The sequence below is a fragment of the Odontesthes bonariensis genome, chromosome 10 (genome assembly GCF_027942865.1).
Source record: "Odontesthes bonariensis isolate fOdoBon6 chromosome 10, fOdoBon6.hap1, whole genome shotgun sequence".
Taxonomy (NCBI): Eukaryota; Metazoa; Chordata; class Actinopteri; order Atheriniformes; family Atherinopsidae; genus Odontesthes; species Odontesthes bonariensis.
Genome location: NC_134515.1, coordinates 17,758,931 through 17,781,734, shown reverse-complemented (window position 1 = coordinate 17,781,734; position 22,804 = coordinate 17,758,931). Strand labels below are relative to the sequence as shown.

General features: G+C 41.9%; 3 protein-coding genes across 3 annotated transcripts; 1 reads left to right on the top strand and 2 right to left on the bottom strand.

The window, feature by feature from the left end:
- The first annotated feature begins 712 nt into the window (after nucleotides 1-712).
- LOC142390811 (uncharacterized) lies at nucleotides 713-6,049 on the top strand. The gene is made up of 7 exons (XM_075476581.1): nucleotides 713-892; nucleotides 1,092-1,190; nucleotides 2,295-2,326; nucleotides 2,782-2,807; nucleotides 2,945-2,998; nucleotides 3,090-3,152; nucleotides 4,877-6,049. Exons 1-7 carry the CDS (start codon nucleotides 811-813, stop codon nucleotides 5,082-5,084), a joined length of 564 nt encoding a protein of 187 aa, XP_075332696.1. The 5' UTR covers nucleotides 713-810; the 3' UTR covers nucleotides 5,085-6,049.
- A 2-nt stretch (nucleotides 6,050-6,051) lies between these two features.
- On the bottom strand, nucleotides 6,052-11,228 carry LOC142390809 (uncharacterized). The gene is made up of 8 exons (XM_075476579.1): nucleotides 10,794-11,228; nucleotides 9,612-9,650; nucleotides 9,213-9,521; nucleotides 8,563-8,871; nucleotides 7,944-8,258; nucleotides 7,618-7,767; nucleotides 7,446-7,519; nucleotides 6,052-6,905 (listed from the first exon to the last, which is right to left on the bottom strand). Exons 1-7 carry the CDS (start codon nucleotides 10,822-10,824, stop codon nucleotides 7,476-7,478), a joined length of 1,197 nt encoding a protein of 398 aa, XP_075332694.1. The 5' UTR covers nucleotides 10,825-11,228; the 3' UTR covers nucleotides 6,052-6,905; nucleotides 7,446-7,475.
- Nucleotides 11,229-13,339: 2,111 nt separating this feature from the next.
- Nucleotides 13,340-20,968, bottom strand: slc25a33 (solute carrier family 25 member 33). The gene is made up of 7 exons (XM_075476580.1): nucleotides 20,748-20,968; nucleotides 18,502-18,675; nucleotides 16,908-16,985; nucleotides 15,767-15,867; nucleotides 15,523-15,589; nucleotides 14,338-14,618; nucleotides 13,340-14,238 (listed from the first exon to the last, which is right to left on the bottom strand). The coding sequence occupies exons 1-7, from the start codon at nucleotides 20,786-20,788 to the stop codon at nucleotides 14,039-14,041; spliced, it is 942 nt and encodes a 313-aa protein (XP_075332695.1). The 5' UTR covers nucleotides 20,789-20,968; the 3' UTR covers nucleotides 13,340-14,038.
- Between the last annotated feature and the right edge of the window lie 1,836 nt (nucleotides 20,969-22,804).

Below are 22,804 nucleotides of genomic sequence, written 5' to 3'. Positions count from 1 at the left end.
TTTATTTACATAAACAAATACTGAGTCACGCTTTGGGCACTGTAGACTGAATCAGGGCTTTGCATTCAGGGCTGATACATCTGATACGTACACACATACGTTTCCTCATACAGTGCAGCACACCTCAGAGGATAATGTAATTCATTTCTAATCATGATCACAAATTGACAAATCACAAGACTGGAGAATAATCAGAGTAAGGAAAGAATACTCAAAAACTGTAATAAAAATGTATTTTAGAGTGTCATGTGTATGCCGTGCATAATGTGTGCAGAAAATTGATATTCTGAGCATGTTTTGTGAATAACGTTTGATGACAAAACTTTTTTTACTTGGTTTTACTTCTTAACCGTTTGACTCAACAGCTATAGCAACAGTTAACTGTTCTGTTAACAAACTGTTGCTAAAACAGATTAAGCAGTTTTACCACATAAGGCGTTATCGATGGCTTTACCATCGCTTTGGAGACATTAATACCTGACGGCAGGTGGCGCTGCTTCATTTGTAGAAAGAAAAATACTCATTTAAGGCACACATAGAAGAATCAAACGGAAATGATGTCATATTTCAAGTTAAATTGCGCTTGTTTAATTAATCGGCTCAATAAACGAGGGCGGAGATTAAAGGCTTACTAGGTTACCAAGTAACCGTACGACTCCACAGAGCATCAGCGCTGTCAAGGCGATGGAAACGAGCTCTCGTTTACTCTCGGAGGGAGGAGGGATTTCTGTTTTCTATATTTGGCAACTGAAACTAAAGGTTAACCGAAAGAAAAAACGCACCAAATCGGCACACTACAGAAAAGTTAACATGACTTCACTGAGTAATATGTCTTCGCAGGATATCAGCGACCTGTTGGATGAATTCGGAATAAAACATGGACCTGTGGTCGGTAAGTGGCCCACACCCAACCGTTTACTTTGCGCCCGTTTTTAAATCAACGCAGGCAACAGCTAATCCCTCTGGCCTCTCAGGTCTCTATGGACTCAACACATGTAGCACACTCAGTCAAGACTATGGTCTGCTGTCAGCTTTTGGTCTTTCTTCCCCATGTTTACACGTGTGTGATCTTCTCTACATCTTTCCAACAGACACCACCAGAAGCCTGTACGAGAAAAAGCTGAAAGAGGCCATGAGCAAAGGGAAGAAAGCCAAACCTTCACCTGATAAAACCTACTACAGAGAAGAGGGTAGATTGTTCTCCTTCTTTTGTTTGTCGTCTACTTGCCACACAGATTTAGACATTAAACGTTTATTCGGGATAAATATAGTTTGAAGATAAATGTGTGTAATTATACATCTTCAATGTTAACGTGTTCCTTTCACGTTGACTTGAAACAACATTTGAATTGTTTTCACAGGGCGGATTAGCACTTATGGTCGTTAAACCTGAAATATGGGCAGCATCCTTTTAACAGCAGGGAATTCATCAGAGACTTCACTGAAAAGTGACTCAGGCATTTATAAATATACCTTGTGTGTTTTAGCTTTTCATTGATTGACGGTTATAAATAGTTTCCAACACCTGTTGTTGCTGACTTGTTATCTTTTATGCGACATGTCAGGAAAATGTTAATATCATGCAGCATGCTCCTTTTCACTGCTTAACACGCATTCGATACAGTCTTCCCCAGAGCACTGAGGTTCATCACCAACCTTAAAAGCCTTATCTGTCACTGTATGTCAGATGTTTGTACTCCATAGACTCTAAGCGCTGGTTTACTTTTAAACGCAGAACTACCCTTAGTCTGGTCTTTTTCTTCCAATCTGACATCACCCAGAAACACACAGAAAGTCGACCTCCCTACCCAGACGTGTTCCTTTTAACCACCTCTAAAGCCTGTGCAGTACTGCTTGAAATCAACTGCAAAACTAGCTGAATGTGAGGGGCGGCTGGTTTTATGCAAGACATTTTTTACAGAATTGTTGATCATCTGGAAACTGAAACAGATTTTTGCATGCTGTTTTTTGATCCTATGGAAACTGAAACAGATTTTTGCGTGCTGTTTTTTGATCCTATGGAAACTGAAACAGATTTTTGCATGCTGTTTTTTGATCCTATGGAAACTGAAACAGATTTTTGCTGGGTTTTTTTTGGGTTTTTTTACATTTATTTATGACTGCATTTTGTTTGCTAGTATGTTTAGAGGCCCTGACCCACTGAAAGCAATTGTGTATAGTTGAAAGTGGTCTAAGTATGTATATGTTTTTAGTTTTCGGGTATTATAAATGTGCGGGGAATGTGTGGACATGTACACTTAACTAAACATTCGGTGTTGTGTGTTTTCTTTCAGAGGAGGAAGTCACCTACGTTTACAAGTCACCGGTGAGTATCTCTTTCCACTCTGCGCTCAGGTGTTTCGGTGGCTTTATTGTTTTGCCTCGCGTGCTTCTTGAATCTAAAAGAGACGGAGACGATCAAAGCTTTGACCTCATCGCTGGGAGATTTAGGACATGGTGTAATGGATGCTCATGTCGCACCCTCCGTCAAAGGATGAAAATGAAATATTGGGATAAAGTCGTCGTTACATCGCCGACAGTAACGTTCCAGCTGATGGTTACACATCTGTCCACAGGCGTGTTTGAATTCCAATGAATCTTATTGGTGCCTGAGTACAGAAATGGAAGATGATAAATAAGTTAAACTGTCATTGACAGGGAGGGAGAAGTTGCATAGCTTTGCATTAACAGCAGGATGTTACATTTACAACCCAATGTACATCGTTTCCTTCAGCAGTGTCCGAATGTTCAAAACCCTTTGTCTCTTGTCCAAATGTTCAGGTCAGAAGCGAATGCTCTGGAGACAGGTCAGTGCACTAACAAGTCTTCTACTGGACTCAAACTGTTGCTCCCCCGTTTCCATCCACACTCCGTATTTAACAAACAAATGAGGTAAGCAAATATCATTCAGGACATGTGACGACTGTTTGTCTCATCAATCCAGCGGGACTTATATGAGGTCCAGACCAGAGTGGACTGAGAGGGAATTTGAACACGAGTAAGTTGGTTTTAAACAAACCGTTGTTGTCAGTGGGTGAAAAGCTTATAATACAGCCTCCCTTACGCTCTTCTTGTGTGTCTTTCCACAGGACTTCCTATTCGGGCTACTCCAGGTCAATGCCTGAGTACAGAGGGAGGGATTTTGTTGATGCGTAAGTGTCTTACATTTAATAATGTGTATATGTGAGTGCCCTACCTAAGAAAAAAGAAAAATATATCCATCAGATGCAGGTATCTCAGATCAGATTAACAGTGTAGTTTGAGGATTGCTGTAATTGGGTCAGTCACTCAATTTTTACTGTTAGTTTATGGATTCATTCTTTTTACGAACTGACGTAGAAAGTTGGCGCTCTTGTGTCTTAACCTCGTTTTCGTCAGTCTTTGTACGAATTGTACGAATTGTTTAATTTCTCGGGGCTGTTTGTGACGCACAGGACCCGATAAGTATAAAACCTAAGCGGGGTTCCTTGAAAAAGGGGAAAAAAAATGTTCTCCTATGGGGGCCATAGCTCTATTTTTAGGACACAGTTTAATTATCTCCATTTCATGCATTTAATTACTCCTTTTTTTTTTTTACTAATCTCTTCACAGCATGAGAGAGATATGACTTACTATTGAATGTTAAACCACCCGTATAGGCTGTACGCATATACACTGCCCGTCCAAAAAACCAAAAAGTAATCACATGGATTTAACTAAGCAAACAGGTAAGAGCCTCCTATTGGATAATTACTATGTGGATGATTATATGAACAACCCACATCCCTTGGTCGTTAATCTGTTTCAGAAGGGTTGAATGATTGGCACGCATCAAGCAAAGAAAACATTTAAGGAGATTGCTGGAATTACTATATTTGGGTTAAGAACTGTCCAACGGGTTATTAAAAGTTTGATAGTGAAAGTAAGAGCATCTCCACACGCACCAAGGGAACCCAAGGGATTGGGACTAAACTGCTGTGGGGCCTTAAGAAAACCACTTATCAGTGAGGCTAATTGGGGAAAAAAGGCTTCATAAAGGAAGCATAAAGATTGGACTCTGGAGCAGTGGAAGAAGGTCATGTGGTCTGATGAGTCCAGATTTATCCTGTTCCAGAGTGATGGGCGCATCAGGGTAAGAAGAGAGGCGGATGAAGTGATGCACCCATCATGCCTAGCGCCTACCGTACAAGCCTGTGGGGGCAGTGCTATGATCTGGGGTTGCTGCAGATGGTCAGAATGAGATCAGCTGACTGCCTGAATATACTGACTGACCAGGTTATTCCATCAGTGGATTTTTACTTCCCTGATGACACGGGCATATTCCAAGTTGACAATTCATCGGGCTCAGATTGTGAAAGGGTGGATCAGGGAGCACGAGACGTCATTTTCACACATGGATCGGCCCCCACAGAGTCCAGACCTCAACCCCACTGAGAATCTTTGGGATCTACAGGAGAAGACTTTACACAGCAGCGGTCCGACTCTAAAAGAACTTGGTGAAAAATGAATGCAACTCTGGACTCTTGCAGAAGCTCGCGGCCACAGCGATCAGGTGCCGTTTTTGGGACGGGCAGTGTACTGTATATCCAATCCTATATCGTGAAACTAACTTTTATGTTTGAAGTTGTGTGTTAACTGCATCTTCTCACATACATTGCATTTGAAACGCAGGACTGTCGGTTGTCATCTGGTGTTTTTAATTAAAGGACTTCTTCAGGAAATGTTTTCCTTCAACAAGAACATTTTGGGGTTGTGTCTAACTACTGTGACAATTCTGTCTGTTCAAATTTAGGATTAGGTTTTTCAGGTACCACAAACGTTACATTTCCGTTTGAAGCAAAGGCAGCACAGGACTTCATTCATCCACTGTAGCCTAACTCTTATCATCCCTCTTTAGGCCCGACATGTATGACACGCCCTCCACTTTCAGAAACTCCAGTTTGAAAGCAACTTCCATGAAATCCGGTCAAGATGCCCCGAAGGCTCCGACGTCTCGGCTCGTCCCGCTGTGGGTTCAGTTTGTGTTCTTCCTGGCTGTTGCCGCCTTCCTCTATTTTGTTTTCACCAATATGGAGACGAATGAATCCCTCAAAGGAATAGCATGAGTTTTCATCCTTTAATTCGCACTGAGGGATGTTTTATTGCTTCATTTTGCATTTTAAACAGTGAAATGATTTTAAATTTTTATTTTTTTTTAAGACGTGGCTGAAATTGTTGTTTATGCAACACGTGTGTTTGTAACTGAAGTTTACTTGCTTATGCTCACCTATGCTTACAGGTAAAAATGTGTAATTTTCACCCAGCTTCGCTACAGCACCACCCCTATAATCAAAAAAAAAAAAAAAACCGCACTAAACCTTTCTTGGTGATACATGGAAAGCAGTTCTCCCATTCGGACAACTGCAGCGCGAGCTGCTGAGGTCGTAGAGGTCACCGTCTGTAGAGCTCGCCGTTTCGGTTTCGCTTCCGCAGATTATGGAAATAAGATGGATTTGCGAGCGTGGGTTATGTTTGGTAGTTTGAGCCTCACAAACTGAAGAGGAAAGAAGAGAGTCCAGCGCGTTATTTTGTGAGGGACCTCAGGTTAAATCTCCTGTAAACCTCAGCAGTTCATAGCGACTCCGCTGCGTGGGAAAATTCTTGGTGACAAACGTTGTTTTACCTGGAAAAGGTTGCAAGTTTAGCTCATTTTAAAATGCTTTATACGCCCAGATTTGTGGGACAATGTGCATAATTCTGTGCTTTGTTAATGAGCTTTGAACAAATTCTTGTAATTTACACAGGTGTGATGCTTCCCGTTTCCTAAAATATATCAATCAACGTCAGGTTTTGAATTAAAGTGCCTCGATATTTTAATAATAATTGGATTGTAAATATTTATCATCATTTTCTGCGGTTTGAAATAAAAAGAAACCGCCCCATACAGGCTGTACTGGTATGGGTTAAGTGTAATTCATTCAGATATCACACTTTTATACTACAAAATCTATAGAAACTGCCAGTTTTCACGTGAATTGTGTTACTGTTTGTTTTTCTTAAATTAAAAATAATAAAGATCTTCTTTATATAAGCTTCCAAGTTTCAAGTGATTTTTATTTAAGAACAAAAATAATTTTCAACAGTCAAACAACTGAGGGTATAAAAATAAATCAAGCACACGCTGTGTCATGTTCAACATCTTTTTTCCTGGGATGTGGTTTGATCCGATGCTTACAAAGAAACAAACAAGTGCCTTCTATAGATGCTCAAAGCAACATTTTTACACGGTACACTTATTGAACGACAGTGTTTTAATGAACAACTGCTTCTATTTACAAACATAAGTGCGTTACTAAACATACCTTTAATGAAGAAAGATGCATAGTAGTGTTAGACTTGAAATACAAAAAAAAAACATCCTCTAATCCTTTAAGGACAGTTGTTCTGTGGGCGAGGATATAATTACCGAGTGGAGCCTGTTGTTAGTTCACAAATACAAAACAATGTTTTTGAACTGGGTTTGCAGAAACCTGATGAACCTACGTCAGTTTCTCCCAGTTAAGCTTTTAGGAAAAGGTTTTCCACTCATGGCAGTAGCCAGGTTCTGGGGGTGATACAATTTCCAACATAACAGCAGAATTATATTCCGCTGTCAATCCACAGTGGCTGTTAGCTTACACTGACCATAAAAATGGTGCAAAACAGCAAATCATATCTGTTGTTTTCCAGCAGCAACTAGCTTGAAGTTTGGTATGAAAGAGTTCTACAGTGCAGTCTCGGGTCCATGGTGGTGCTGAGATAAGAGTGTGCCTCATCCAAAGTGAACTAACGCAGTACCAGCAGTCGCCAGCAGGTGGTGGGTGACCTCCTACCAGGCAGTTCAGTTCACAGCTGGACTCACTAAAGACACAGTTGGAGCCCCCTCGACTGTCCACACACTTGTGATTCTGCTTTGAGAAAATAAAAAACATACTGCTGTTGCACACTTCTGAATATAGATACACATAATAAAAGTTCAATCTTACATATATGCATATCAGATGAGAAAAGCTGCTCTCATTCACATATTTTTCTGTTTCCCAAGTCAGACCAGCTAAAGGCATGGCAAACTGTGACTAAAAACCAGCCCATTACAGCTAAGTGTCAACTCATGGTCAAACAAGCCACTTCCAGTCTGTCGTTCTGCTGATTAATTATTTATTATTAATAATTATTATTCATCTGACACATCACCGTTAAAGTAACTTAAAGACAATCGTCTGTGCAGTGAATTCTGCTCCGATGACCTCAGAGAGAGAAAGTTGGAAAACTGCAGGAGGTCTTGAACACTCACTCACACAGTCCACAGCAGTAGTTCAATTAACTGGGAAAGCTGAGGTAAAAACATGGTTCAGCTTAACTTTGCATGTAAAAGTAAGAGAATTCTGAATCCACATTATTTTATCTAAGTAAAACATGAAAACTTAAAGAATGATGATCTTACGTACCCTTTTAGTATCTGTTGCCTGTACATCCCATCATAGCTTGTTAATTGATAAGGCAACATAAGTGTTGTCCACACCTGTTAACAGAGGCACATCAGTTATTCTGGATGCACAAACGGGATGATTTTTGAAAAGTCTGAAAGATTTCAGGCTTGGGATGGAAGAAGGAACTCACAGGTCCTGGTCTCTCGCTCCAGTTCAGAAGGCTTCTTCTCCTTGTTACACAGTACTTTGGCCACGATGATTATGGTGATGACGGCGACGACAAACGTCACGCTAGACACAAGCCAGCTGATCACGATGGGACTCAGTACTGGGTCAGGATCTGAGAGTGAGAGGAGTCGTCTGTGAGTTTCACTCAGGACGAGTTTTAATACATACAAATGCAAACAAAATAATCACCGAGTGGCAGCACACATTTTGGAATGTCCGATCAAAGTCTAAATGACGGACAAGAACAAAACACTCAAGCTTCTGTCTTTACGGTCAACACAGCCTCACCTCTGATGGCTATAGGCAGAGGCTGGCTTTCTCTGGAGACGAAGGTACGTCCGCCCAGCTGGACCCGATACAGGCAGGAGTAGTATCCCTCATTGGAGCTCTGGGCGTTGGGAAAGGTGAAAGTGACGGACTGGGTGAGGGCGGGCAGTGACTGGCGCACAGTGCCGTTGAAACGTATCAGACGCAGCTGGAAGGAACCACCAGGGTACTGCTGCGGTGTGAAACAGGTGATGTTAAAACTCTGGCCCTTGATGACAGAGCCAGCCGGGGCCTCAGAGGACGTGTTGTACCAGTGTTGGGGCGTCATCAGTTGCACTGTCAACCAGACGAAAAACAGTTTAGCTCCATTTCTTTATAAAAAAAATTTTAAAAAAAAGGAAGGCCCCTACTCTTTTAAAATAAGACGGATTCTGGGTTAACACAGCTCTCTCCTAAAACCTAAATACAAAGTGTTTCTGCAAACCAGCTCATCGGCTTACCGATACGTGGTGGGAGTAGGGCTCAGCAACACGCACGCTCACACAGGTTGCGCCACACAGGTTGCGCCACAAAGTAGCGTGTTACGGTAAAAGGTGGTGCAGTGGACAAATCTGAAGAGGAAAAAGCAGTTATGACTCACCCACAGTAATGTCAATGGAATTGCTGGGTGGAGAGCTGAGCAGCTGGGAAGGGAAGCCGCCCCTCATGCTGTACTGACAGCTGTAGCTGCTCTGGTGGAAAGTCTCTATGTCGGACAGGGTGAGGTCCACTCCGATCTGGGCCTGGTCGGCCCTCTGTGTGACCAGAGGCGTGGCCACGCCGTGCTTGTACAGGTGGAAGTCGCTGAGGTGGTGACGCAGCAGAACGCTGCAGCGAAAACGAACAGACTCCCCGGGAGAGAACACAGTGTGAGGTGACAGCAGGGAGAGGCTGGGCATTAACAGCGTACCTGTGGGTAAAGACGGGTGAATCACAATAAGAGGATGACCTGCTAGACCATACTGTTACCATACATGCTCATGCTGAGTATCTATCAGCATAGCTTACCAACAGAACACCAGTGTAAGAAAACAAATCTCCTAAATACTTCAGAGTATCCTTACTTGAACGTTTTTGCCAGGAATGCTGACATTTTAAGCATCTATTTAAAAGGAAGCGATAATAACCTCAGCCGCTCTGTCTGCTGTATACAGATGCAATATGCATATGTAAAGCTTGTCACTCATGCAAATGATCTCAATGGATCAGCAGTCAACCACCTGGCACTGCCTCAGCAGGGTGCAGTCTCACCTGAGCATCTCACACCTGCATCATTCTCATGGGTGCAGTAGGAGTTACTGTGCAGGACGACAGCACAGCGTGTCAAACTGGCCTCGTGTCCTGAGCACTGGACATGATGCAACGCGATCTTTCCGCTGCCTCGACCAAATTCTGCACCGCGAGAGGCGGTTTCAGCCAAGCCACAGCCCAACTCCAAGCACACTACGTCAGCCTCGTGGTAGTCCCAGCCATGGTCACACACAGTTCCCCATTCTTCATGGCGGAGGACTTCAACTCTGCCTGAACACTTGTTATCTCCATTCACTAGTCTCACCCCACCTGTGGATCAGAGAAAAAAAATCCACCTAAGAGACACGTGCTGAAGGCAAGACTGTGGGGACAGCAGGTTAATATCAATACCAGACTTACCAAAGGCAACTACTCCATCCCACAGAGCACCCAACAGGCCTGTGAAGAAATGAAAACAAAAAAAAAGAACCGAGATCACAATCAGATCCATGCAAAACAATAAAAAGAAGAAAAAAAAAAACACTCCTCTGTGTCTGAGTACTCAAACTTAGAAAGCTGTGGCTTTACGCATGCAAGGCCACGTTCAGTTTGTCCGATCTGATGTTAAGGACAGCGTTACCACATAGTTATCTGCATGTGATCCAGCTGGATTTGCCTGTCAAGACATCACCGGCCTGTCATCTTGTGTTACTGTGCTAGCAAGCACCTCCGGTAACGCAGCTTTCCAACAAAAAGTATCCACTACTTTTGCATGTACAGAAGAGTCCAATAAAGAGATGTCCCGGGATTCTCTATGTTGTCCTCCATAGCCATCAGCTAATTGCAGGAAGCCTCCACCCAGCACTGGACCATTTGAAATCCGCTATAACACAGCCAGACCGTCCACATCCACATCCACCTGTGGAAATCTGATCTGAATTGCATTTCAAATCCCCTCCGAATCAGGTCTGGAACAAATTAGCAACAACTTTCTTTGGGAGTTGGGTCTTTCTCGACACAATATGTCAAAGAGAGGATCTGGGCAGTCAGGCTGAACATATGTGAATATCTAGTGGCAATGAATAACAGCACTAAATACAATAGAACACCACAAAAAGGCCACATTTCACCAAACAAAGCAGCGTTTACAAAATACATTTTATTCAAGTGGGGTTTTTTTTGTTTGTTCGTTTTCTAAAGCATCACTCTGCTTTGTAAAATCTCGGATTTTCCATTTTGTTCAATTTTATTCATTTCCATTGTTGTTTCCGTGCTGTCAATCCTAGAAATGTTTCACACTTCCGAAGCACAGCACTAACCCACTTAGCCACCTTATGAGGCTAAACTTAATAGGACCTCTCGACTCAACATTTGGTAAACTAAAGTTTCCAAGAAAACCACAGTAAATATTGCTACTAAATATCTTAGTATTCAAGACGATCACCTAACCAACGGATACATGATGCAATATAGTAATGTTAACAGTGCCCAAACGGTGGCTGATTACAATGTTGCGTAATCACAAAAAAAAAAAAAAATCGACCTGGCAGGGTCTGCCCGAGTTAGCCTGCAAACGGGCTTAGCTAAACGTTATTAGCCTACCTGTTAGAAGGATACGGAGGAATCTCAGCATCTTTCTGTCAGCCTTCCATCAGACAGTCGGTGTGAAGGGAGTCCGTTGTCTTAATGATGGCGCTGACAGTCGATTAAGAGCATTTAGCTACACGGCGTGCTCCAAAAAAAAACTTGGTTAACAGAACTGGACCATCAAAACACAGCAGGAACGGAAGCTAACGGCTAACCAACAGTAACTAACTGATACTCAGGGCGCGGTTGTTCGTAAGGTAGAGACATTTGTCGAGGCAGTGCTACTTAATAATACAGCCAACAAATGACTCCCGTTTCGACATCAAGTGAGGAGGTCACTGCCGAGTCCAGGTGGCTGTCACTACAAAATTGCGTTCAACACGGTACCGGAGTTGGTCTACATACCGCCAGGCTTCCGTACTCACGTCAGCGGCTCCAGTCTCTGTGTTCCGGTGTGGAGTCCTTCTCCCTGCGGCAGACAGAGGTCACTGCAAGCCGCAGCCTGCATTTAAAAACCGGACATTCCTGTTTCTGGAGGCTCGCCACAGAGAACAGGGACGTATAAATCCCAGGATTAACATAGTGTCTACACAAAATAATATACTTTATAACGTACAGATGAATAAAAAATATTACATGTCTGAATGCTGTGAAAATAGTGTCATTAGAAGCTTTCGATTCTACATCAAACTCTCCTGAAAATCACTCAAAGCTTTGTGATCACAAGTTATGTAACAAAGTATGTGCTAACAGAACATTTATCCTTTATTTTCTTTTTGTAAGTGTTCTTCTGAATGTGAATTATGCGATGTTGCCTGTAGATAACTTTAGGTGTGAAGTCAGACGGGCAAATTGTATTGTTGGTGTTGTCATAATTCCACATGACTCTGTGTGAACTCAGTGGCCCTGTCACTGTATTGGCCTTAATCCTGTCTGTGCTTTGTCATTTGAAACAACCTTTAGCTCCTTCTTTTGTGTCAAAATCAAAAAACAAACTATACAGATTTACTTTGCTGATTGCAGTGAATGTTATTTTTCATGTTAATCAAAATGGCCACATTAAATCCACTGTGTGAATGTTCCAAAGTTACCGTCTTGTTGGTATAAAACTCACCCTTTGCTGTAGATAACATGGCAGACATGGCATTCCCTTTTTTGATTATTGAGAACATATAGTCACATGGACTATACGTCATAGACTGTACATTTTTTTCAATGCAATGTGTCGCTTTGAAATCTTTAAGCCTGCTTTCCTGGCATTCCCAAACACTGATAGGTTCACATTCTCAAGAGAAAAATAAGTGTATGGTTTCAAAAAACAATATTAAGTCTACCTACTCTTCTAGTGTTCCATTATTCTATCTCTACGACCCTAAATCAGAAAAAAATTGGGAGTTTTCCATCATTTTTAATCAAAAAAGGTACTGTTAATAAGTAATTTATAAAGAATTACGAAACCATTTTATATATATATATATATATATATATATATATATAAACCTTTATAAAGGGTGACCTATCAAAGCTGCATGTTGTCTATATTTCAAAGAGGAACCAGCAGTTTCACCCTGCTCCACATGACAGCACCCGCTGCCGTCCTCCCACTTCAAACCCTTTGTTCAGGAGTCTGTTCTAACCAGCCGAAGAGGAAAATGTGGCTGAATCAACCAAAAAACAGCAGGAAGAGGACATATTTGCTGACTCACGTCTGAGAGTCATCACACGGCAAGTGACAAAATGGCTGGAGTCAGGTTTTTTTTTTTATTTCTCCTTCTCCTCCCCCCCATTTCCTTTCAGTTTCCCCATCTTAGAAAACTAGGCTGCTTTTAGGCTTGTGGCCTTTTTCGTTTCTCCCGTTTTTAAAGGGGCCGCAGCTCAGAGGACTATTTTTCGGGTTGTTTTATTCATGGTCCCTCACACGACTGGCTGAAAGCAGTGAAGACAAACTGCAGTCAGTGCTTCTAAACTTGCACATCAACTGTAGCTGCTAAAAAAAGGAAGCTTTTGAAAAATCAAAGTCCAACTTAGAGCGTGATTAATGATACACTAAAATGTCTTATCCGTGTTGAGATACGTGGAGCCGGCTTCGCTTAAGAATAAAAAGCCTGATTACAGCTACTGTATTTAAACATTACCGAGCAATCTGAAGATGCTTTCAGGTCAGTACGACTCTCAGCGAATTAGGAGCCACTGAGAACAAAGAACACTTTATGAAATCTTTTTTTACTCAATGAAATCTTAGAACTTATTGAAACCATCTAAAATTTCAGTCAGACTATAAATAAATGTGTTTGTATTTCAAGAAGATGGTATAGAAGCGCATTTACTGTAGACGGGGTTAAAGACATATCACTTCAAAAACTTTCATGAAATCAAAAGCTCTCAAAATGTATTTTCCGTCAAGTCTATCGATGACAGCAGCTGGTACAAGGTCCTAAATTCAATTCAATTCACACTTTTTCAGAAATGAAAAATTATCATATTCCATTGTGTAAGTTCCTGATCTTTACGGAGTGCAACAACCCTGTTTCCTCCTTGTGCTCAATAAACAATAAAGCAAGTTTGAAATTCATCAGTTCAGTCTTGACTGATGTCATTTTCGATGCATTTTATTGAGCCAACGGCCAAATAAGCATCCAGGTCCTTATATTGTAAAACACGAACCATCCTTGTCAAAGGAAACAAAAAGATAAGCCTGTAGATATGTATAATTATGAAAAAAAAAAAAAAAAAAAAATCATATGATAAATCTCTCTGTAGCTCAAACTTAAAATCCAACAGATTATTGAACCCAAAATCTCAAAAGCAGCCTGTGTTGTCGTTACAATGCAAAGAACAGCTACTACTACACATCTTCAGATTGATTTCCCTTTTCTAACTGAGTCGACCTGCTCGGCCGTGTGTGGTACAACGATAAAAAGAAAACAAACACAGTCATGAAACAACAAAAAATAAAATAACTTAGTTAACTTAAAACTAGTCCTCTACCAGGATGACCTTTTCCACAGGTTCGGAGTCTAAATAAGTGCTCTGGCATCTTGCGTTACTTTGATAAACTCCTATTAGGCCTTCATATTAAATAATGTGTATAGCTCTTTGGAGAACAATACAAGCTGCTACAGTTCCATCAAAATGGTTGGTGTAGCACTGCATCAAATAAATCTATGTGCTGCATTTTCACAAGTCTCCTGCCCAGTGTCTCTTGGGTTTTGCGTGACATCCATTGTTTGACAGGAAAGTCCCAACTTTCAAACATGCCTTCACTTGGAATCTCCCAGCAGATGGACAATGAGTTCATATGTGGAGAGGACGATGGCCGTGTTCGGGATTTGCCTGATTAGCTGTGGAATGAGTCCTCTGTAAAAAGCTGCGTAGCCTTCCTCCACCGCTATCAACCTCCCTGTCTGGAAGAAGTACTTGTACTTGCTGCCTTCCTCGCGCAGCCGTGTCCGAATGACCTCTGTGGAGACACGCAAGGTAGAATTCAAACACTGAGCCTTCAACAAAAAATGTTTTCTCAGACATTACGCTGTAATAAGCAACAGCTGTATTCATTTACCATGTGGGTAGGCTATGCAGGATGCACAACCCTTTGAAAAAGCAGCTGCCATCATCAGACGCAGAAAGTCTGATGCTCTTTTACTCTTTTCATTGTTCGGGGAGGTGAACTGGTTCTTGGCGATGTGTTTCTTCAGTGTCTCATAGATGAGGAAGCAGATCATGGTCTCCGAGATGCCAGCGTAAGACGCAGTCAGGCCACGGTAGAAGCCCCTGACGCCCTCCGTCTTGTAAACATAGCGAGCGCACTGCAGTGCATTCATCTTCTTTTCTCCTCTGGCTCTGAAAGTCAAGCAAGACAGGGTCATGAGTGACGACAGTCACATGTGGTGGGAGGTCAAATTACTCAGTGAAAAGTATTACAAGACATCAAAGGCCAATTATGGCAGAGGTCTTCAAAAGTGAGCCCATAAGAAAGCTTAAACAAACTTTAACCCAGGTTTGATCGTTTTACTGACCCATGACCATTACACCTAGCTACCCAGCCAGCATGTCCATGTGGGGCCCATAAGGTTTAAATTTGGGCTGCAGATAAGGGTCCCATGTGGGTTTGTCCGCAGTTTCCACGGTGGCCTCACCTGTGTTTGACCATATGGGTTTCAAAGTACAACTTGAAGGGTTAGGGGTTAGGGTTACCCTAAGCCTTAAATTATTCCAAAGGAATTCCAACCTCTTTGGAACTGGGGTTTTACATTGACAACTGAAAGTGGAGCCTTGGTGGGGAGGTCAACTGGTGTGAGTGACGAGTCAATTTCCAACCATATAAGGAAGCACTGTGATAAACTGACAAATTATTCAAAGCTTTATCTCCCTCATTTGCAGGGCCACTAGCTTGTGCTGCAGGACACACGTTTATTATTTAAGGACAGACTGAACAGACCTGTTCCTGTCACCTCACATGATACTACTGGCCCGTGCTTGGTACTGCAAATATAGACTCTGCATGAAGGACAGTGCGTCAGCCCTGCGTATTTATGGAGGCAGGTCACACGGTCTGTCCCACGAACTGCAGAATGCTAGGACAGTGTGGTGAGGGGTAGGCTCTCTTTTAAAGGTTCCTGCTAAAGGTCACGTTATACTTTGCCACCTGCTAAGGCCCTGAAATAAGTTGGACTGTTTTACCCAGATCTGAAACAGAACAGTAGTTTGTCTACAGGTAAAAATGTCAAATAAATGTTTTACTTACTTTTTCTCCAGCTGCATCCTTGTCTTGACCATCCAAATGGGGTTCATCAGAGAATTGGTGACAAAAGCTGAGAACAAGGGACAAACGGGACATTTTATACTTTGAGCATCACACAATACAATCATCCCTAAATGACTCATAATGAAGCTGGAACGCCTCAGTGACTGCTCTTTCAGTGGAAGCACGCATAGGGCAATCGCATGCATATATCTATACAAGTAAAAAAGGCCCTCAGACTGCTCACCTGCAACACCGGCTGAGGACATGTGCACCAATCCACAGTTGGGGACAAACAGCCCATTGAACATCTCTTTCGACTTTGAGTATGCAGCAAAGTAAATGGCTCTGAAACACAGAATAGGAACCAGCTGTAGATTCACACACTGTTCAACAACACAAGTGCATTTTCAAAACATGACTGCTGCTTTTTTTTTTTTTTTTTTTAAATCTCTGCCATTGTGTAACAAATGAGTTTGTGCTGGAGGGAGCCTTTGACAGTGGGTGTCCAGAGCAATCTGTTCCCCTGTGCCGGCTCTCCCAGCTCCACTTCTGGAACAGACCGTCCAGAAAGGGCTGAATAAGCACTGGGCACCGGTGATGCCCACAGAGCTGCTCTGAATGTCCAAGTTGGCCAGCTGAACGGTGGAACTGCTGAGCAAAGGATGCAGCTGCAGCTAATTTTTAACTAGAGGGAAATTATACGCAACCTTATTTAGTTGAACAGGGTTTCAAAGTCTCATCGACATGGTTTTCACACACGTATTATGCCACAAGGTTTTCACTTCACCGTTTTATTGCTGTGTTTAGTAGAGTTTACATTCAAGATTATCAGCAATACGGAAATAGGGCAAAGTGCCTTTGCTCCAGACTTTATTGACACTAAAAATAGAACAAAGGTGAAATTGAAACTCCGAGTACTCCTGTACATTTTAACTTTTGTCCCAGATTAAATTTTAACTGTTCTTGGTGCAGCATCAGTTAAACTCATGGCTTAAGTTCAACAAGTACAAATGCACAGGCTATATTTATTTATATTTTTATAAACTAAAAAGCTCACTCAGTGAGCTCGGAACAAGACTCGGAAGTCACTGTCATGACAACAGCTTCCTGTTTGTGCAACGAGTTGATGTTTCCAGCCATTAAAAATGAAAAATATAAACTCGGGCTCCTGCTTTCTGTTTCCCTTGGCTGGCAGCCATGGTGTAATACATTAAAGAAAAACGTGCGATTTGTTGGTTGTTTTTGAGAAAATAAAGACATCTTGGTGTGCATTAACTTTTACACCAGCAAGCAGTCATCGCAGGATTTCAGTACCGTAACAAGTGGAATGATGGTGGGCAGAGGGTGAACAAAGATAAGAAATGTAAACCCTGATTCCACTGTACCTTGATGGGGCAACACCCACGAGGTTCGGCCCCAGTCCACGGAAAAGAGATCTTGGTCCCTCTTTTTCAAGAATTGATCTGAAATTAAAGCAAAGCGTCTTCACACATTAAATTCAGTTAAATATTCAACACACTTTCATTAATATGCAACATGATTTGTTAAACTGTATGGACGATTGTCCTCTTGCTCACTCCTACAATCATTCCCACGGTTACGCCACCACAGTGAACCTGAGCTGTTTTTGTGGATTCCAAATTGAACTTTGTGGCCTGGGTGGTGTTTGCCATGTCACAACAGACACACTAAAGTGTTTAAAGGACAAGACCGTTTTTTTGACATTGGGCCCTTGATTTCACATTATAACATGATGTTCTACTCACCCCTGCTTGTGTTGGTAATTTGGAGCTGTTCCGAAGATATTCGAGAGGCGTCTGGCTGCTGTCTTGAGATATTCGGCCGTGAAACGGTTTCCTATGGGCAACGTTATACAGGCACAAACTATGCTTTTTATAATTTATTAATTACTCTACACTAGCACTGATAACGTGGAGGTGCGTCGCTTACTTAAAAAAATCCGGGTTACTGTAATTTTGAATTTTTGTCGTAAAGTGGGTGTTACTGACGTCATCGTCGTGCTACTACCACAGACAGCCCACAGACAAACACACACTGACTTTACAACAAAAATTCAAAATTACAGTAACCCGGATTTTTAAGCGACGCACCTCCACGTTATCAGTGCTAGTGTACAGTAATTAATAAATTATAAACAGCATAGTTTGTGCCTGTATAACGTTGCCCATAGGAAACCGTTTCATGGCCGAATATCTCAAGAGAGCAGCCAGACGCCTCTCGAATATCTTCGGAACAGCTCCAAATTACCAACAACAAGCAGGGGTGAGTAGAACATCATGTTATAATGTGAAATCAAGGGCCCAATGTCAAAAAACCGGTCTTGTCCTTTAAGCCATTTTGTTGGGAGTCACTTGTATTTGCCAGAGAATGGTTTCATCTCTTCCAGGAAGCATACCTGGGGCGGATTCTGTAATGCACGCCTCCTAAGTTAAGCCGGGTCCACGCATTCCACTAACCGACATCCGACACCTTCTCAAACAATGACAATGATGACCTCTTTTAAGGTCAAAGCTGCGTCCAATCACAACATTTCAATGGGAGGAGAAGAGGTTCGAAGTCCACACAGACTTTACTTTAGGTTTAATGCAGGCGATCAACTTGTAGCAGCGAAGTTAAGCTCAGAAAAATGTTCTGAGTATAATCAAGAAACAAACGGAAAGAACTATGCACGACATTACGCAACTATTGAAAACAAAATGATTATTTTGCTCATTTGTTTTGGCAACAATTTGTTTTGGCAATGCCTGAATAGTAAATGGAGGCTTTAAAAAAAATAAAAGAAGTTATTTGCTAACAACAACACTCCCCACATGGTAATGCTGATGAACCGCAGAGTCCACCAGCTGTCAGGAAGTAACACTTCGCCCAAGTAGAAAAACACAACGTCTCAGGGGGGACAGCCCACAGAGCATACTGCTCCAGTGTTTTTCCAAACAACAATGCAGACAAACTTCTTACCGTAGGACCTGCAGTAGCCCAGGTGTAACCGTCCCTGGTCGGATCACCCCGGCGCCACTGAGGCCGCCAAGCTGAACCTGGAAGACAGGCCGAAGGGTGAGGCCGGAGGACTGCAAGCGCGTCTTCAACACCTCCAGTGGGCAGGTCATGATGGCTCCCACCGTGCCACTGCATCTGCAAATTGATCAGAAAGAAGGGCAATGAGCACTGTGACGTTTAAAAACCAGTGCTGGCTATGTGCCCGTAGCATGTATTAAACATACTGAATACATGTGGCAGTATCGGTGGTTCTACTACTTAAGTTTACTCATAAACTTTGACAGAGGAGAGTCATTTCCCCATTAAAACACAGCTACAGAGCTTCAGGCTAAGCACAGTAAACAATTATGGTCAAAGACCAATCCTTAGCCCTGCAATGGAAATATTCTAAAAAAAGAAAACCCCAACACATCCGCTGTCTGGGTTTTTTAAACCCAAACAGTCTAACGGCACATGGAGAGGAATTTTTTTTTCCCTCCAAAGAAAGTCTCCTTTAACAAAAGTACTTTCAGAATTCCTAAACCAATTAAATGAATTAGTTATTGGAAGCTCCTACCAGCGCATCCTACATGAACAGTGTAACATTGTCTGTGACAAGCTTAGAAATCTGGAACAGATTAGACTAATCCTCTGTACCGTGTCGTGTCTGAAGGACAGAGTCAAACATCTTTGCAAAAGAGCCATGGGCCTTAATCATCTATTAACTGATAACTTCTCATCCACCTGCAGAGGAGAAACTGCAACCGATGATGAGTTTTATACGTTGCATAACACGTCTGGCAAAATGGAAACCAGCGTGTGCAGTCAAAATCACAAACACCTCTGTATGCATGTCCGTGTATGCAACTAGCTTCTTCTTAAAAAAAAAAAAAAAACTAGACCTCAACCACTTTGTTGTTAAAGGCGGTATTCAGTTAATCTATTAAAGGTATTAAAAAAAAACTTAACTGTTTTTTGTACCTCAAGGTTAACTTGAGAATCAAACAGTTCCCTCTGTGGTCTAATGATTCTCTGTCCTTCAAGGCCAGGCAACGTCTTGTTTTTCCCCCCTTCTCCCTCCCCTCACTCAGTTGATATATTTTTGGCCATTTTGCTTCAATCACATCTTTTTTTCTTTTTTTTTTTAACTATAAAATGTTCTACGTCGACATCATCTACATGTGAATTTTCAAAAAACTAAAAAGAACCAAAAGACTGTTTTCCTAATGCCAGAAATCTGCAAAAGAAGTTCAACTGTGACACCAGTTTGATACCAGAAAACAGCATGACTGTATACTGGAGGTTTAAACTCGCTGGTTTAGATCAGTTTCATGTGCTGAGCCAAATTGAGATAATACTAAAGCTCGCCTGAATATCTCAAGGATAAAATGGCGTCATGTTTAACAAGTGCGTTATAAAATTGTGACCTTAATTGTGACTGTATGTCACTTAGCTTCATCTTAAGTCGCATTTACATAATCAAGGACAGGAGGGTTCTTACATAATATATTTCGAGCATGTGTTGAAGAGTTACAGTCAGGCACCAGCAGCAGATATGAGTGGCAGGTCGCAGTGAGGGGCTTCAGTGTTACATAACAGTGAAGGACATCGCACAGCAAAAGGCTAACTGAACCCGTGACTGCACTGCGCTAAATCCAGTCACAACAGGAGACTGGTGATCAGATAATTCAGTGCTGCCCTGTCACATTAAAGTGTCACTTTTACAAATCTTTTTTTTTAATCGAAAACTGATCGTTGTTACCCGTCACATCTCAACAACCGGCAGCGATAGCTCCCTAGCTAACGATATAGCATTAGCAAACTTCCGCAAAGATATCCCGATCCTGGATAGATGTTACCGGGTGGTTCATTGTTCACCACGTTAACTAGCTTATGAATTTAACGTCTAAACCTTAAACAGAAATCCAAGTGGGGTTTTTTTGGCCTATTTATTTGACACCATATTAAGGTCTTTATTGAACTGAACTAAACGAAAAACGTTTTACAACAGTCGAAAGCTCGAGCTGTGCTGACACGAGCTAGCTCGCATCTGTACTAGCATGCTGGTTATATGACGCTAAATAGATCAAATGTAAAAAAATGAAATAAATCAACTATTAAATAGCTAAATATAGAGATACAGAGGCTTGAGATATTTCTTACGCAACATGGATCTTTGATTTATTAAGAACTTCACGCGGCTGAAAGGAGTATTAAAATTAACTCACCCGCCGGCGAAGAGATGCAGCAGCGTGTCTTTCTGTGCCATCTTTTTCGTTTTCAATAAGCCACCATGGCCTCACAAACGTTCTTTTAAAACCGCGTTAAATCAAAGAGAAGGTCTTATGATCCCAGTGTGCTGCTGTTCCTCTGTCTTTGCGTCCCCACCCGGCCACCGTCTTGCATCAGCTGTCGGTACAGACAGAGCTGCTGGGTGACATGAAGAGCTTCTCCCATTTACGTCAGACAGCCTGACGCGGGTGTTGTCCCTGACGTAGACACATGTGCTTACCCCCATGTCCCTTTGGCCTTTTTCAAGTTATTGCACAATTACTGGCACCATCAGAACTAAAAAACAACTGAACGATGCTTTCATCTGCTGTTTACCCGCTGACCTTCACCCATTTTATGGCAAAATAAAGCCGACCCTTTGCATAATGTACTAAATCAATACCAATATTTTTATTATGGCCTGTGTTTTCATCTGAGAGTAGGCTATATACTGCAGTGCGTTAACATGCAAGCATGAAAAAGATATATACTTATAGATCATTAAAAAAAACAAGTAGTGAGATTTGCAGATCATTCCAACTCAAGTACACCTGATGAAATTGGGAAAACTGGGGTATCGTAGTGCTTCTTGGAAAAAACATATGGCCATTTTGAATTTGATGGTAGTCATACATTTGAGAAAAGTTGGTCAGGGGCAGGATTGCCACTGGGTTGCATCATCTTTTCCTCCAAGACCACTGTAAGTGTTTGCAGACAGGGAGACCCACTGCTATAGCTTTAAAACGAATCCCACTCTTGCATGGTAAAGGATTTCTGTTGCTTAACATTTCAGGCATTCCTTTGCCAAAGGTGCCAAATGTGTTCCGCAGATGACAGGCGATGACTGCAGGGAGGCCATACTAACACCCATATTATTTTACCACAGAGCTATGCAGTTGTAATATATGAAGAATGTATAAAAATATAAATATAAATATATATTAAAAAAAAGGTAAACCTTTAAAACCTGCATAGGTGGATTGATGAATCCATAAACCAGAATTTTTTAACAGATTGGCTGTGGATGGCTTTGGTGATCGACTGGTTCTCCTCCAAAACTTAGCAGCTCAGTGGTTATGATTTAAATTTTACATCATTATTTCTGGAAAACAGAGTTGTTAAATCAAGTAGTACTGCTGAAATACGGTTATAACACAAGCTCCACTGCACCAGCCGTTCTGTTGATGAAAGATGTCTGAAAGATTATCTTTAACTTTTTATCTGGTATTTCTGACTTCCTGCTGATAGTCTGGCTTTGGCAGATTCTTTATCAGCCCGCCTGTCCACCTGGTCTTCGGCTGGATGTGGCGAGACTGAAAGCAAAAGAAAGACAAGCCTGTTTTTATAGCAGTAAAAACATGCAATAATAAAGACCTCAAATATACAGGGAGAGAAAATATTACCTCATGACTGTTAACCGTGTTATTATGGACATGTAGCATTATATTGGCAGCTTCCCGCACACAGCATGCAATTAAACTTGGCATGCAGCTCCAGCTGACACCCTCGGGATATCTATAGAGAGACTGGCCACACAGTCACCTTGACTGCACCATGTTTGTTTGTTTGTACAGTAACATCTGTGCCATTTTAGCCAAAGCAGTCTCACCTAACCGGATGCACTTGCCTTTTGTCCTGTTTCAAATTAAAACAATGGTTTTGTCATCATATATTGGCAGAGTATTGACATGTGAAACAATAACTCCGGGTGTCCGTTTCTTGTGTTTGTTTCTTTGCATTTGTTTGCTTTAATCGAGGGAGCAATGCCGTGTCGCCCGCTGCATAACGAGGTTTGGGTGTCCTTTTCATCTGTCATGCCAACATTAATGGCCTAATTTAAGCTTGTGTAAATGACTCCAACCTGTGACGTGAGGTACCACCCCCTCTCTCTTTGGCTTTGCCTCTGATGCACCACATTACAAAGGCATGTGCATATATAGGAAAGCTTCGGGGATAGATTTCCACGTGTCATGACCGGTGAGCATTTAATTTGTAGTGTAACTCTTGTGTGTTG

Coding starts and splice junctions, on each gene's coding strand:
- LOC142390811 (XM_075476581.1), top strand. CDS start 811: ATGACTTCACTGAGTAATATGTCTTCGCAGGATATCAGCGACCTGTTG. Junction 2,999..3,089: donor GAGAGGGAATTTGAACACGA/GTAAGTTGGTTT, acceptor GTCTTTCCACAG/GACTTCCTATTCGGGCTACT. Junction 3,153..4,876: donor GGGAGGGATTTTGTTGATGC/GTAAGTGTCTTA, acceptor ATCCCTCTTTAG/GCCCGACATGTATGACACGC.
- LOC142390809 (XM_075476579.1), bottom strand. CDS start 10,824: ATGCTGAGATTCCTCCGTATCCTTCTAACAG. Junction 9,522..9,611: donor GGATGGAGTAGTTGCCTTTG/GTAAGTCTGGTA, acceptor TCTGATCCACAG/GTGGGGTGAGACTAGTGAAT. Junction 8,259..8,562: donor TTCCATTGACATTACTGTGG/GTGAGTCATAAC, acceptor TCTGGTTGACAG/TGCAACTGATGACGCCCCAA.
- slc25a33 (XM_075476580.1), bottom strand. CDS start 20,788: ATGGCACAGAAAGACACGCTGCTGCATCTCTTCGCCGGCGG. Junction 16,986..18,501: donor GGGCTACTGCAGGTCCTACG/GTAAGAAGTTTG, acceptor CTTTAATTTCAG/ATCAATTCTTGAAAAAGAGG. Junction 14,619..15,522: donor AGGATGCAGCTGGAGAAAAA/GTAAGTAAAACA, acceptor CTTGACTTTCAG/AGCCAGAGGAGAAAAGAAGA.